The sequence below is a fragment of the Vipera berus genome, assembly GCF_964194415.1.
Source record: "Vipera berus genome assembly, chromosome: 3".
Taxonomy (NCBI): domain Eukaryota; kingdom Metazoa; phylum Chordata; class Lepidosauria; order Squamata; family Viperidae; genus Vipera; species Vipera berus.
The window spans coordinates 158,419,076-158,435,670 of NC_138204.1; the positions used below are offsets into that span (position 1 = coordinate 158,419,076).

The 16,595-nt window shown below is 34.0% G+C and overlaps 1 protein-coding gene across 3 annotated transcripts in view; it reads left to right on the forward strand.

Annotated features, from left to right (window-relative positions):
* Positions 1-16,595, forward strand: part of LOC308664947 (neuropilin and tolloid-like protein 1) — a gene marked incomplete at both ends in the record, with an annotated part of 84,098 nt that overhangs the window by 11,841 nt on the left and 55,662 nt on the right. For all 3 annotated transcript variants that reach the window (XM_081322500.1, XM_081322499.1, XM_081322498.1), the window contains one exon: positions 4,969-5,217. In XM_081322500.1, coding sequence (XP_081178626.1) covers positions 4,969-5,217 — 249 coding nt within the window. The remainder of the gene's footprint in view (positions 1-4,968; positions 5,218-16,595) is intronic.

The window sequence follows — 16,595 nt, forward strand, 5'->3', positions numbered from 1 at the left end:
GGTCAGAAAAACTATTGATACAATCATAGATCTTGAAGTGCTGTACTATGGCAGGTTAGCATCTTCTATTCAGGGGAATTGCCTACTTTTGCATGCACATGTTGGCTTTGATTTCCCAGTCGTTTGTGCCATATCAAAGGCAAAGTCTCTGTAATACCCTCCATTTAGTCTTAGAAAATAAGATTTTATTCTGAGAGTTACTTTTCACAAGATTAGGCTACCACCCAGTATATTTCTTTACTCTTCTCCTTGCTGCTGGGGGTGAAATTATAAGACTTATTTGCTAATACCTGAGTTGTGAAGAAAATGGAAGTGAAGAAAGAAAACTTTGTATTTATAGAAAATGCATACGTTTCTGAAAGAGTCCGCAGAAGCTTGCAAGCTGATAATTAAGTAGAAAGCATTCTCTTCCATTTTTAGACTCAGTAATTTGACAATAAGATTAATGCTATTGCACATCACTCTAATTTTTGCAGTCTTTTTTGAGTTATAAGAAATGGGATGTTTCATAATATGGTTAGACTTTTGGCAATATTTCAGAATTGTTGGCTGCAAATCCAGGTCAGTCACAAAGTGTATCAACAGGAAGTTGCAACCAAATCATTCTTTGTAAGAAATGGGGTTGTATGATGTTCACATTAGACAGTTCCAGGGTTGCTAAAACATTTAAACTATTTTTTAAAATGTGATATGTAGCATTATTTTTCCTTACATGGACTGCTTTAAACTCCTTATACTGATATCATTACAAAATAGAGGCCCCTAATAGATTGGAAGCTACATATAATTATCAGAGAACTTATTCTTTTACATTTGTTGACATCATGATGGAGGTTTGTTAATCTAAATGCATATACAGTATATAAAATTATCTGCTTAAATGATAATACTCCTTCATTCCTCTCCCATATAAAGGGAGAAACCTTTTTGAAACAAAGAATATTTTGGCTCCTGTTGTTCAATTACATTTTTTTAAAAAAATAATATATTTGAAAATTATTATAGGTAGTCCTTGAGCCCAAAATTTGAGCCCAACATTTCTGTTGCTAACAAGACAGTTGTTAAGTAAGTTGTGCCCCATTTTATGCCCTTTTTTTCCATAGTTATGTGAGTTACTGCAGTTGTTAAGCAAATCTGGCTTTCCCCATTGAATTTGCTTGTTGGAAACCAACTGGGAAGGTTAGAAATGGTGATCACATGACCACAGGGCAGTGCAGCTATCATAAATACATGCCAGTTGCCAAGCACCCAAAGTTTGAACATGTGATTGTAGGGATGCTGGAAGTGTCATAAATGTGAAAAACGGTCATAAGTCACTTTTTATGTTACATGTTACAGTGCCATGGTCACTAAATGGTCACTAAATATTGGTTGTAAGTCAAGGACTACCTGTAGGGCATAGTCAGTTACATTATCCATATAGTAACATTGGAAGGTATAGTTATTTTTATTTTTTATTGGCAGAGCTTCTGAATTTCTTTAGGTAGTAGATATCTTGACTATTTGAGAAAGATATGAACTTGTTCCAAAGTATATTGGACAAATCCTCTCCACTGTGGTTGTAATTCATAAATTACATTTTTCACAAAGTGTTAGGATCCACCTTTTTATAGCACTGGATTCTCTCCTTTATTTCTGTAGTTGGGCTTGAACAACTTGAGCCAAAGAATTTCAGCCCTTTATAGCAAATATATTGATCCTCTGCTTTGAAGCTGTGAGTTCTAGTTCCACCTTAGCTAGAAAGCTGGCTGGGTGACTTTGGGGTAGTTACTCACTCTCAATCCAAACTTGCTGATTTATTGTGGGGAAAGTAGGATGAGAAAGGAGTGTTAAGTATGTTTGCCAGCTTGAGTTACTTATAAAATAATAAATGTAGAATTAAAAAAGTAATAATAATTTAAAAAGTCATAGCTGAAATATTGGTGGTGATTTATTGTTTTGTTCTCAGTCATATCTATTTAAAGACAACAGTATGTTATAATAACTTCATACATTCTAAAAAAGTTCTCCTTTTCTTATATAATTTGAAATCATCTGTAATATGAAGAAATAACTTGATCTAGGATGCTTTTTTATATGCTGGGAACAAAGAAAATATGGCTCCTGAAAGAGTGAAAAAAAATCTTTTCCTCAATTTAGCTCCTAATTTTATTTCATATACTTTAACCTTTCATTGTTATCCACTTCAAAGTTGAGTAGCAGTCTGTATAATTTTTCTGTAATACCCACATGTAATGCTAAATAAGAATTTAATATTTGCTTAGAATACATTAAAAAGTCAAAGAGCTTGGGTTCTAACTTCAGACTGTTGCAAAAAAAAAGAATTTAATTCTGTCCATTGTAGCTAATCTAAATTGTATCAAAATGGATTTTTATTGCTGTTTTGGATTTTAAAATTGATTTGGCAATGAAGTATTTTAAATTCCAAATTCCTTTTATGAGGGTGCTCGCTGCTAACTAATGGGAGTTATCAAGGATTATTCCAGTCCATTTGTGTGATACTGGCCCCCAGTTACACAGAAAAGATGTTTAGATCAATCTTTCATTTCCAGACATTCTGTTAAAATGAAATAGATTTTTTTTTGCTTAGCTTCAGCTGTCAGCTACATGAAATTACAGGCTGGTAAGAATTAAAGCCTTAATTGTATGGGCCTCTTTCATTGCCTCTATTCCTCTGCTTCTTGTTAGAACCCCAGGTCTTTTTAAGCAGATGTAAAACCTCAAGGCAGCACTTCTATAAGATAATTAGATGAAAAAGATGACAAGACATGCCGACATTAAGTAATCTTTTCCATGTTATTAGGACTCTTTGAAGAAAGGTAATTAGAACCTAAATTAAAAAGATTGCTAAGAGTTCAAGTAGTAAAAGCTCATTGCAGAACAGCTGTGACCCACGACCACTGTAGTTTGCAACATTTTTTTCTATATTTGCTTTTACTATTGCTAGAGAGATAAAGAAAGAAGAAACTATCCCATATTTTTTCTGAGATGACACTTGGAATATGTCCAGTGGAATGGATGAATAAATATGAATAGATAAGCGTTTGTGTAGGTGTGTGTTTGTATATACTGGCCCATATTAAAATAAACATCCTTTTTATGACTTTTTTTAAAAAAAATCCAGATTTGTGTGATAAAAGGAAAGCTTTCTAGAACAAATCTAATATTATCCCTTGCTTTTAATTTGGTGTGCGAACCTATTCCTTGACCAAGAGCTTGGAAGGTTCTTAGTGTTTCACAGTAATTCAATCTGTTTTGTTTATCCAGAAGTCCAGTTTATTAATTGAACATATTCTACACATGAAAGTTGAAATACTTTGATAGTTAACATTTCTAGAATGTAGCTCTGTGCTTGCCTGTTCAATGAACACTAGCATGTGCAGTCTTTCTGCTTGCTTAGCTGTCAAAGATACAATCCTGGACATTAAAATTAAAAATTAAAATTTTAATTTGAAGTATTAAATGCAAACTTTGTTTCCATTGGCTGAAGTTGTTGCTGAACAAATCAGAACACTTAAGTGGGTCTGAAACTAGTATGAAGCTTCCACATTCTGCTGTGATTCCCAATAACATGTACTGTACCTTGCTGTTCTAGAGGTTCCCTAATTCTCAAGAACAAATGGGTCACAAAGGGAAGCAGGAGTATGAGGAGAACAAAGAGCATTTCCATATATGGGCGTCTCCCATTGTATGAACATTCTTCCATTGTTAGCAAGGACATTTGCGTGATTCATTAGTGACTCAAAATGTCAGTGCCTTTGCTTTGTTTTTCATTACCTAATAGATTGCAAAAGCCAGATCATAAAGAATGTAATCTGGTTTTGGCTTCTGCATTTGACAAATGACAGATGTAACCTGTATGTGGGAATAGGATGCAGCCAGTTCAAAAATAGATGTTGCTTTTTTACATTAAGCTTTAGATAGAAGAATTCTCTCTACAAGTCCGCAGCAGAAGTCTAATCCACAATGTTACCAAGTTAACATCTCTTTAATCACTTTTAATGTTTCCATTTGGTTAAACATGAAAGCATGCAAATTTGTGAAAGCAAGCTCATTAGGCCGCTATATTTGAGCTACAAAATTTTAAAAACAGCTAAAGAGCCAGTATTTGAGTTTTCTTTCAAGATTACTTCTACTTTTCCTTCATAGAACAGGATTTCAATTCCTGTGCTGTTTAATAAATCAGAAAATATGCTGAAAATTCTGTAAGTTGGGAAATTTCAGCAGAATTTGACAAAACCGTGCTGTACTGTGGTGGTAATATATACTTACATGAAAGGAACAGAGTTTATGACCATTTAGAACTACTTGAAATTTAGTGAAGACATGACACCTTAATAGATAGTTTTGTGTCTTGTTTAACTGGAATTTCTTATGCATGAATAAGATGAGGCTCAATATCACACTGAAGGTCATAGTATAGCAAGACTAAAGATAGTTCTAAAAGATTCACAAACTGTAGGACTCTACTGCTGCAACAGAAAAATAAACATAGCTAATCACATAGATGTTGCTGAATGTAGTTGCTACTTAGGCCAGCCATTACAAATAAACAGATATACATAAACATTGGTGCTTTGCTAGAATTTTCTTTGCTTTGTAAATCTCTTTAAAGAAAAAAAAAAAACAGAAGAAAAGAAGAAGCAAAGGAAGACTTGAGTGCCTATGCACATTTTTTAGCAACCAGGCCATTCTGTTACCTACGGTATTTTACATGTCTTACAATACAGAATCCAACAATTCAAAAAATAAATAAAAAAATTTAGCAGGAAAGCCAACTGATATTATTATTGAAAAGCCTTCTGTTTATGCTTAGAAATAATAGTTCTGAATAGACTTAAGTTATTTGCCTAAGCAAAACCTCAAGCCCCATAAAATACGGTGGTACATAAGTTTAGAAACAGCACATTTGAAAGCAAATACATTTCAGTGCATAAAATTATGGAAGGGCTTTGTTTTATTTTTCAGCTGCCCCAAGACAATGTATTGAGTTGCATTTTGACGAGAAATATTCCATAGAGCCTTCTTGGGAGTGTAAATTTGATCATATTGAAGTGCGAGATGGACCTTTTGGATTTTCTCCAATAATTGGCCGTTTCTGTGGACAGCAAAATCCACCTAAAATAAAATCCAGTGGCAGATTCTTGTGGATTAAATTTTTTGCGGATGGCGAACTTGAATCTGTAGGATTTTCTGCACAGTACAATTTCACACCTGGTAAGTGTAAATTTTAATTTCAGAGGAAGATACTTTAGTATTTATAATGATAGACTTTATAAATATTGTAAAGTTATGCAATAATTAGTAAAATTAAAATGCCATTTTTTAATATATTGGAATTGGAAAGAAAATGTTTGTTCTTCAGAAAATAGATGCATCTTTTTTTAGAATTTAATTTGTGCTTTGCATTTATATTGAGTGATTTTATTTAGTTAACTGGCTACTTATAAATATTTATTTTATTTAGTTAACTGATATAGTTATAAATCATCCCACTCATGGTGATATATAATGTGAGACAAAAAAATAAATAAAGCAATAAAGCAAAATAAAACTACAAAAATAGAAGCCAAAGCTTTCCTTATAGGAAAAGTCTTTTTGAAGACTTTGCCTAATGAAACATAATAAAGGAAGTATTGTGAACCCAATTTAGGAAGTGATTTTATAACTGCAGCATTCCTGACAACTTTGAAATCCTGGATGCACAGATGTTAGAAATAAAGCTAGCATTATGTATGAGTCCCAAACTTCTTAGGTTGGTGATGATCATTATGTCAACAAATCTCAGGGTTTTTTTTATGACCTTGAAGACAACAGCCAAAGAACCATTAACTTGGAAAGACAGGAGGAAAAAGCTTCACATTTAATCCCTGCAGGACAGGCATATATAGGCCGTGAGCTATCCCTGCTGCAGCAAGGAGGTGTTTTGTTGTAGTTGGCTTCATTCTTCTCTGCAATAGAGTATCTACACTGGCTAAGTGGTGCCAATTCTAGAACAAGGGAAGATTTTAGATTTGAAATTCAGGCAGGCTGAATCATGACAGTAGAAATTTCCAATGATAGTTGCAAATTCTGGGCAAGTAGTATAAGATGACATAGTTATCTAGGCTAAGGAATGACCTGGTGACTGGAATTTAAAAAAAAGAAAAGAAAAGCAAAACAGACGCCTACAGTAACATTCCGATATAATGAACCATTGAAAAGGAGGGGATATCCATTATTCCAGTTGTCCATTAAAAACAAATGTAAGTAATTTACATAATTGCATAATTGGTATAAAAAGCATCGTTTGCAGTAAAACATCCATTTAACAAGCCAGACTGTCAATTTAAACATCTTTTAGTGGAATTGGGAGCCACATGAAAAACATGACCGTAGAATCCTACACCTGTTAAAGCATGGTCCATTGAAGCAAGTTTAAGTGTACTAGGATTTTATCTGGGTAGTAATCATTGATGGAGTGCAATATACATTTTTATGCTGGGAGAATTGATCCCACCAGAAGGATCACGCAGAAGGAAAACAATTGAAATGTCCACTATGTATTGGTCTCGTCATTATACCATATTAATTTTGTATATGTAGATCTTGTCAGCATCACAGTCAACTAGGAAGTTATAAATGCAATGAATTATATGAATGTGTTTTCAGTAAATGAAATAATATTCCCCACAAAAGAAGTGGAAATATGCTTGTTTTAATATCATCTCAAGAAAACATTCTACTAAAAAAAATGGATTTCAGCTCCTGCTGTTTGTCTTTCTTTTGAACATTGTCTTTTATTAAAAACAGAAACTAGTGATTTTTTCCACATCTCTTAAACTGCAAATTGTTTTGCCAGAGGAATCCAAGTTCCAAAGCATAGGATACATTCAAGTAAGCAGTTCTGTGAAATAATCTGTCGTTCAGTTCTGCCTTTCCTCAAATTGTCTGATTTTATTTCTGAAAGCAAAAGGAGTATCTGCAGTCAGGTTTGCAATGAAACTTTGCAGTAACTTGCAGAAGCTTTCAGAGATTTCTAAAAGATTCATTATATGGAATGAGAAGTGCTCCATTCTGAATGTATGTCAATATCTTCCGTATACTGTAGTTAAAGAACTGTGAGCATCAATATGCTGGCTTCCATGGTAGTATCTTGAATAAAGATTGTAGCTTGCATAGACAGATTTATTCATAAGAGGTAAGACTGGATTTTCATTCCAGTTGTAGCCAAAATGACTGGTATTCCCTAATGTATAAGGCATAGGTATCATTAAGATTAGTATATACCCTTTCTGTCTTATTAGAAGGCATAAATTTGAAAACCTCAATTTTATCAATGCCACAGAAGATGGTAGTAATAAATTATGGATTTTTTTAAAAAAAATATATGTTATCTGTGAAACCAAGAAAAAGAAGAGGTGCAATAGGGCTGAATAAAGATGGAGTTAATAAATACTGTACAAGCAGAGAAGTGAAGGTAGAGGATTAACCATGAATAAAAAGCACTAAAAGATATATCAGACAATATGAATAGCTATGATTATTGTGGATGAGAGTGAAGGTAGAATCCATAGGTTGGTGTTAGTTTCATATTAAATTCCAGTGAATTGTTATAATGAAAAGTGGGGAAAAAATTAAGGGTAAATGGATGGGGAGGGGAAAAGAAATGTACAACTCTCTGAATGAATTTGAACCAAGGGGGAAAGTGTTTTTTGTTAGCTGAAATGACTGAGAAAAGAATACATAATAAAAAAATGACTAGGCTATTTTGACGCCCAATAATGAATGTCTGATAATTTGGTGTATATTGGCTTAAGAAAAAGTGTCCTTGGAAAATACATGGTTAAACCTTGTCGGTTGATATCTACAAATGAAAAAGGAATGCTTTGAAAAGCATGGTATATTTTAGTTTATGATAAAAGACTAAAGACTTAATAAAGGATACAAAGATGAGAGCTTCTAACAGAATAATTTTTGCATAAATTTGACACCTAAAAGAAGAAAAGATGTCAAAGAATCTAGAATAAAAGTACCGTAGACTGCAATAAGAGAAAGTGTAAATCTGCAAGGAACAAAGGAAAAATAGATTAATATCACAGCACAATGAGTGGAAGCAGTCCTAAGGAAAGATCATGTAGAAGTTACTTGGAAAAGAATAAAAGAAAAGTTACAGACTGCCACAATACTAGGAAGAAGGATTCCTGCTGGAAGATGAAGTGGACAAGACTATGAATGAGGGAAAAAACATAGATAGAAAAATGATGGGTGCAAAAATGACAATGAAATATAGTGCAAAATGTGTATAGAAAGAAAAATGTACTTCCAAAGAATGTAGTTAAAGAGAACTAGAACCAAAATTTAAAGCAGCAATGAAAATGCTGAGCAATATTGGTAGAAGGAAAATTGTTCTGGAATTTGGTGAAAGGACTCAATAAGGAGCCTCCAGTAGAGTGAATGGAATCAAGAATAAAAATGGTGAGATCATTTTGGATGAAACTGAAATAACACTGAAAGCAATATGTTATCAGGGAACAATAGTGGTACATTGCTGGGTAGAGCCATAACAAATAACGAACAAATGTTTAAGAAAAATAAATAAATGAAGGAAGTTCTAAATGCTGTGAGAATATTAAAAAATGGTAAGGCTGCAGATGCAGATTAAGAAGCATTAAAATTTGTTTGCTTCTAGAGTAGTTGTGTTATTTATAGTTTAGTATATGGAATGCTGAGTAAATGGTTCAACACTGAACAAGAAATAAATGCATTTATAGTTAAGTGTATAGGGAAAATTGGTGATGATCAGACATTTGATGATTGCAGACTTCAATGTATATCTAATTTTATACATCATCGAGGCCTTGTTGTTCTCTGAGAAACGGAATAATTGTTTTTATACAGTAGGGAAAACGATAAACTGAAAGAAAAAGGAATAGTGTGCTTCACCGTGTGTGGCAAAATAAGAAGCTGAGTCAAAAATGAATAGATGCTGAATGCAAAGCAAGTGATGGGTGTGAAACGAGTCTGTTAAGATAGCTTAGTCATATGCAGAGAAAGAATGATGACAGAACTTCCAAACAACCATATGATGGAGAAATGAAAGGATTGAGAGAAATAGAAGATAGACAATCCATAACTAGTTGGAGTTGATGGCATCCTCAAAAGTGAGAGTTGAGAGGTTTAAAGAAGAAAAAGAATGTATGAACTGGTATATTGAATGGTACAAGCAAGGATGGTGGCTAGGATAGAAAGGTATGGATAAATAAGATATGAATACTAATGGTGTAACTAAGTTTGGTTATATTTCATTTAATCCATTTGGCTTATTGTTTATTACTTCTTTGTACAGTGTTATTTAACCTGAAATGGAGCGGTTAGATGACCACATATAATTTTGACAATGTATGCTATTTTCATAAAATTTTGATTCATTGCTTTTCCATGGTAGAACCATGTGTTATCATTAGGCTTATTTAAGCTATAATTTTGATGATCATTAGGTGTTTTTTTATTTCATCTACCGCTATGAAGTACAGATTATGTATCATTCTATATTTCATTATCATGTTATTACCTCTCTTTCTATCTTTCCCTTCCTTGACTAAGTTCTTCAGTTACCTTGGCAATATTTTTAGAATCGTTTGCAATTGCCTTCTTTCTAAGACTGAGAAGTAACACCCAAGATCACCCAACTGGCTTTCTCCCTAAGGTGGAATTAGGTTTCCAGGTGGTGCCTTCACCACTACACAAATAAATCTCTCCCTCCTTTCCTTTGTACATCCCTCACTCCCTCTCCTCCCCTTTCTCTCCATCTTTCTGATGTGAAATAAGGATATGTAATGTCAACCAAATTTCTGAATGCCAGATATTCCTGTACTTTGGCAGTATTGAGTGCCTAGATTAGCTTTAGTTGAAATAATTTATGCATTTGGTATTAATGCTCAAAGTATAAAATGTTCTGGAAACGGCTCCCAATAAGATTTACTGGTAAATAAATTCGGTATTAGGAAACTTAGTTTCATTGCATTATGAAGTAGTCCTGACCAACCTCATTTGATATAATATAGTGAGTCATAATCATTGTGATCTTTCACAGTTGGCTTGGATTTTAATTCCCATAATTCTAAGACAAGAATTAGTAAAGGTGGGTGTTTGTAGGTGAGAAGCTTAACTGATTCTATATTCTGTACATGGTACACTTATAACTACAGTAGCAAATAATTACAGTGGTAGTTACTGCAGATGTAGATTGAAATAGGATACTTTATTTTTTCCTAATTAGCTCCAATAACTTTATTTATTTATTTATTTATTTTGCTTTCCCATGCATGGGAAACATTTGAATTCCTCCAAGCTTGTTTTCTCCATTTTTTTAAAAATTGTAGTGCCTATATGTTACTATTCCAAGGGCTGATATCTGACGGTAAGGCTGAATGAAACTTTGAAAGAGTGCTTCCTTTCGGTGAACTGAACCTTCAACCCTTTTAAATCTGTTTCATGAAGCAACATTATCCTTTCATTTCTAAGAGGAATAATGCATTTTTCTCTCCCTGTTCTGTGTTGGAACTCTATTCAGCCTTCTCTTCAGAATTCACAATATGGAACAAGGCTAAAGAAAGCATAGAGTACCCTTGGCACATGCTGAACACTATTAAGGCTGGGCATCCGTGATATATGTCATTAGCTGTCTTGAGTGGCCTAATTCAGGTGGTTTCTTTTCTTTGGTAAAACAAACAATTGTGCCTCCATGGCCTATATTGCTTTGTTGGAACAAATAAAACTCACTTTACATAAGTCTACTTGATGTATCGTGCTTCCCCCAAAATAAGACCCAACCAAAAAAATAAGCCCTAGCATAATTTTTCAGGATGCTCGTAATATAAGCCCTACCTCAAAAATAATCCCCAGGTAAGATCGTCAGCCAGACGGACTCATTTAGTACTGTATTTCCCCCCAAATAAGACCTAACTGGAAAAATAAGCCCTAATGCATCTTTTGGAGCAAAAATTAATATAAGACCTGGTCTTATTTTCGGGGAAACACAGGTAGTATTTTGTACAATGGTTTTCAGTTTCTGCAACCAACATAATAAGAATACAATAGAGCTGGAAGGGACCTTGGAGATCTTCCAGTCCAGCCCCCTGCTCAAGCAGGAGAACAGATACCATTTCAGAAAGTGACTGTCCAGTCTCTTCTTAAAAATTTCCAGTGATGGAGCACCCATGATTTCTGGAGGCAAGCTGTTCCACTGGTTAATTGTCCTCACTATCAAGAAGTTTCTCCTTAGTTCCAGGTTGCTTCTCTCTTTGATCAGTTTCCAACCATTGTTTCTTGTCTTGCCCTCTGGTGTTTTGGAGAATAGTTTGACCCCCTCTTCTTTGTGGCAGCCCCTCAAATACTCGAATACTGTTATCATGTCACCCCTATTTCTTCTTTTCTTTAGACTAGCCAAATCCAAGTCCTGCAACAGTTCTTCTTATGTTTTAGTCTCCAGGCCTTGGATCATAGTTGCTCTTCTCTGAACTTTTTCCAAGGTCTCAACATCTTTTTGTAGTATGGTGACCAAAATTGGTTGCTGTATTCCAGGAGTTTGGTCTGATTGGTATAGTTACAATAGGGCAACTATTTCTTTTGACAGCCCAAGCAGCCATAATATGAATCAGATTATCCGTAGTTAAATTGTACAAACAGCTTGATTTGAGGTGTTTTCACTGATTATTGTACGAGCATGTATTTCTATGTTGTAAGCATATGGGTTTCCTAAAGAAACTGTCTTTTATTGTGTGTATGTGAAAGAATGGAAAAAAGTATGATATGTTGCTCTTCCAGAATAGGAATTGAAGTACTGACCCTGTACATTCCTGAATCGTCTCCTTTTCCTTTGTAAAAAAATTAGAGAAACAGATTATTACTTTGATGATAATAGTAGGCATGATGGATTAACTTGGAGCAGAATTTCATGACATGGTACATATGGCATACCTTTCACTTTTGTAATTTTCTAAAAAAGGTACTATGTCATCCACTTGAAATATTGGAGGGATGATAAAGCTGATTCAGTTTTCCCACATTTAGGGGGGGGGAATGGCCCATTGGTGAGGTGTTTAGAAATTATTCAGTAAGTTCCTACTTAATGGTGTTTTCTCTTAACTCCTAAATAAATGGTTTGAGGGCATTTGTTACTCAGAGCTGTTTTCTACAGTGAATTTATTTTGTAGTGCAGCAGACAGAGGGCCAGACAGAGTAAGCTGTGCTTTAAGCTGATCACTTTGATTCATCTGGAATAATCAGATTTCTTTTTATCTTGGTTTTCTCTTCTTGGAATCTATAAGTCTGTGGCCTCAGATGGCACATTATTAAATTCAGTTCTATTCACTGGTGGTAACCATCTGTGTTTGCATTTGGCTTCATTGATATGAATGACAACAATGTACTGTCTGTCTTCGAAATCAGAAAGACTGTGTGGCACACAAGGAGCCAGAAGGTGGGAGGAATAATTTCTAGGAAATGGTATGAACATAAACATATATTCTGCCTTTTTGTGTGTGCATACATTCTGTATGTAAAAAGATAATGAGTCAAGACAAAAGTAGCTTGCAGAATTTTTTAAAAAGAAAACATGTATCTCTATATTCCCATCTTCTGCATTTTATACTTTTTTTAAAAAAAATAACTTAAAACAGTTTTAGCTAATTTTTGAAAGGCAGATAAGGCAGGATTATTCATTCTACTTTCTTGATCATGAGTTCAGATGACTTCTGTAAAGGACCATTATCTTACCATTATATCAGATATCATACCTTATAAGAAACCAGGCTAACAATAGTTGTTGTTCTCTTTGTGCATGCAGTGAGCATACTAGGGTATCTGCCTTGCATTTTGGAATCCGGTATAGAAGTTTGGAGGAGCAGCAATTCATTTATCATTTTTATCCAAAACGTTTCATAGTTAATCACTTTAGGTCATGGCCATGTTCCTTTGAATCAAAATAATTGTCTAGCATTGAGCCTTCTATTTGTATTAATTAATAAATTGATTGATTTTTATTTAAGTTATGTTCTATAGCCACCCATTTTGTTATAATGTCTCTGGGCAGTAAATTAAAAATTAAAACCAGAAAACAGTAGAATAACTCAGTTAATTAAAACATTTCAACCATAATCAATATAACATGTCCAAAGAATTATTGCATTGTACAGTCAGTAAACATAGCAACAACCATAAACTAATCTAACTAACTGCTCCAAATGTTTGAAGGAACAACCAGGTCGTTAGTAGATTTCTAGGGCTGACATCACAACAGAGAAGACATTACTCTTAGGTCCCAGAACTTGGCATTGATTAATGGACTTGCAATATGCCCATCCTGTTGGTTTTGGTTGGGTAAGCAGAAACAATTGGAGACCGGCAGTCCTGTAAATTACCTGGCCCTGTGCTATGTAGGATTCTACAGATGAAAACCAGCACCATGAATTTCATCTAGTTCACTGGATGCCAATGCATCTTGTAGAACAGTAGTATTATATAAGTGTATTATGGAACACCTAAAAACTCCCCATACGGCCACATTTTAGACAAGTTGAAGCTTCTGAATGTTTCTTAGTGCAGCCCATATAGACCATATTATAGCAAGTAGCCCCAAAGCTTGTGCAGTTCTGAGGCTTCTTGCCCCTCAGCAAGACAGTGCAGCAGAAGGCCAAAAAGGGACACAGGTGATGGGGGGAGGAAATTGAAGTGACCACAGGGACACTGCAATAGCCATAATGTTAGACATAGGTCATAAGTCCATTTTGTTTCAACACCATGATAATTTTGAATGATCACTGAATGAATAGTCATAAGTCAAGGACTAGCTGTACAGACTTTTTCCATGAAACAGAAAAAAATGTACTTGTGTTTTTGGTTTGGATGATTAGAAAAAAATTGGATAGTAGAAAAAAGTGACCTTTTTTAGTATAGGTTTCTGAATAATACTGCAGTTGCAGTTGTTGGAATTCTCAGAAGAATGTTGACAGTGAACCTGGGAAACAGCTGAAATCCAGTAAATTAAAAAAATGTAATTTAGGTTATATTGCAGAAAAGAACCTGCATATGTGGTTTAAGAATAACCCCGTGCTAATTTTACATGAGAATGCATAATGAAACTCTTAATATTTCTAAGTGCAGTGATTATTGAAATTATTCCATGTGCATGTGGAGCTAGATGCAGATATCATGCATTTACTTCTTAGGCTTGTTATTGCATATTGGGTATTTAAATACTTTGCTTTACTTTGTTTTGATTTGCATTTCCAAAGCTGATATTTGTTTAGGATTATTGGATTAACTGCTTGCAAGATATAAACTCGTTCATTTTTATTCACATCTGTTTTGGGATTCTCCTATTGACATATTTCTGTCATAATAGTTTATATGCAGAATTGCTTAGATATTTGATAAGTGGATGTGGTTTTGCTTTTATGAGTTGTAGAATACATCAAATACATCAGAGAGCAGAGATCTTTTTTAAAAAAAAATATCATTCTTTTACCTATAATTCCATTTAGAAAAGCAAAAAGATGCATTATGTCATTATTTTTGCTGTTTTAAACTGTTTTGTAATTGCTGATACAACTTTGGTTGTTGCCAGATTAGAAATTAATAAGAAAAAAAAGGCTAAGAACAGGTTATTTGTCCTTAATTACATAATCTTAATTAATCAATAGTAACATATTGGTGTAATTAGAGGAAATGTTTCTGTAGATCTATGATAGCTTGTGTAACACTCATTTTGCATCTTTGCAAATGTCCCAAGGGTATATTTCTGTTCTATTTCATATTTGGAAGGGTGCTGATGATGCAGAAGTGATATCTATGATCTTTTGTTCTAGGCTGCTTCCCAAGCAAGTTTGCAGGAAAAAAAAATCCTTAGTGCTTATAGCAACAGTACTGCATGAGAATATCTGCAGCAGTATAAATTTATCATTAAATGTAAAGATGCAAGAGACTTGAGAACATGTTTCTACTTTCCTGTTGAAAAAAGACAAGTTGCCATGTTAGGAATAACATATACTTCCAACATTATTCAAAAAAGGGAATAATAGCAAACTATAGCAAACACTGATAGTCTGCTGGGCAACATTCATATAATTCTAAGATTATTCTTAATTCTTCCCAAATGTCCACATAGGATACAACCTGTACATTAATTTTTACTGTAATAGGTATCATATTAAATATAAAAATGGGGTTAGCAATAGTAGAACATATAAAGCTATAAAGCTTATAAAAACAATATCTCAATAAATTCTAGAGAAATAAGTTAATACACTGAGAAAGATAGATGCAACAATATGTGGAACTGAACTCTGCTGTGGAGAATACCATTGACAGCTAAAGAAAGGAAACCAATGGATCATTCAGCAGACCGATCCACAAATCATTAGTGGCACACACAATCAGACTCAAACTATGCCACTTTGTATACCTTATGTGAACAATTAGGTCTCTAGAGAAGGTTATAATGCTGCGAAAGATGAGACAAATATGAGAAAAGGACAGCTTCAATAAAGGAGAATATTTGTAGCTCAGTGTTGAAATGAGGGGTCCTTGATGCTCTCTGAACTTGATTGTTTTATTGCAGATATTTCATTACTCAAATGATGTTACCTAGTTTGGTTAATGAAACATCTGAAAGAAAACAGCCAAACTCAGAGCACCAAGGACCCCTCAAGATGAAGTCCATTACCACAGTGATGGGTGTACCATTAAAAGACATGAAGGACTGGGTGAGGTCTAGATCATTGTAAGTTTAATGTAGAGGTGTAGGATAGTGGAGCCATTTGGTATAGTGGTTAAGGCATTGGGTTAGAAATTGGGAGTTCAGTAGAATCAATAACTGTTTACAGATGCATAAGACTCTCTCTCTTATCATTTCGCTCCAGCCACATCCTTTTTTTTTAGCCTTTGTGTTTTCAGTGCAAACATCTGCAGATGAGAAACCTCCTAATACAGCTCTTGTATTGGTCATGTAAAAGGTACAACAAATGCAACATTGAATTTGGTTGCAGAAAACATTTAAATATGAGCTTCATTTTCTACAGATAAATTCATTTTAAATCACTCTAGCTAAAGCTTCCAACCTAAGCATAATTATTGGGAATTAAGCGTCATTCATCCTAATGAGATTGGCCCTTGAATTGGGTCAAGCTCCAAGAAATATGCTTGCTGAAAGTATAAATGTGATTATATCTTTAGAAATGTTCATCCGTTAATTTCCATGGTAGCTTTATTGAACTATTTTAATCAATACATATTACTAAAGTTTCTCAAATAACAAAAACAGTGAAGTTTAAAGGATGACATTAGCATCTGAATTCTGTATTAATTCATATACTGTTGTTTCAGGATACTTCTCTCTGTGATCCCTGTGTGTGTGTGTGTGTGTGTGTGTGTGTATGTGCATGCTACTCTTCAAAAGATACTATAAAGATATTTTGCTTTTCTTTTTCCATCTAATCATCCAAACTGGCAACATTTCTTTGCCCATCATATTTATAAAATTGCAGAAGATTTATGGAATAATAAAAGATTTTTTAAAATCTTCTTGTGAGAAACACATCTCAGCCATTTTATTA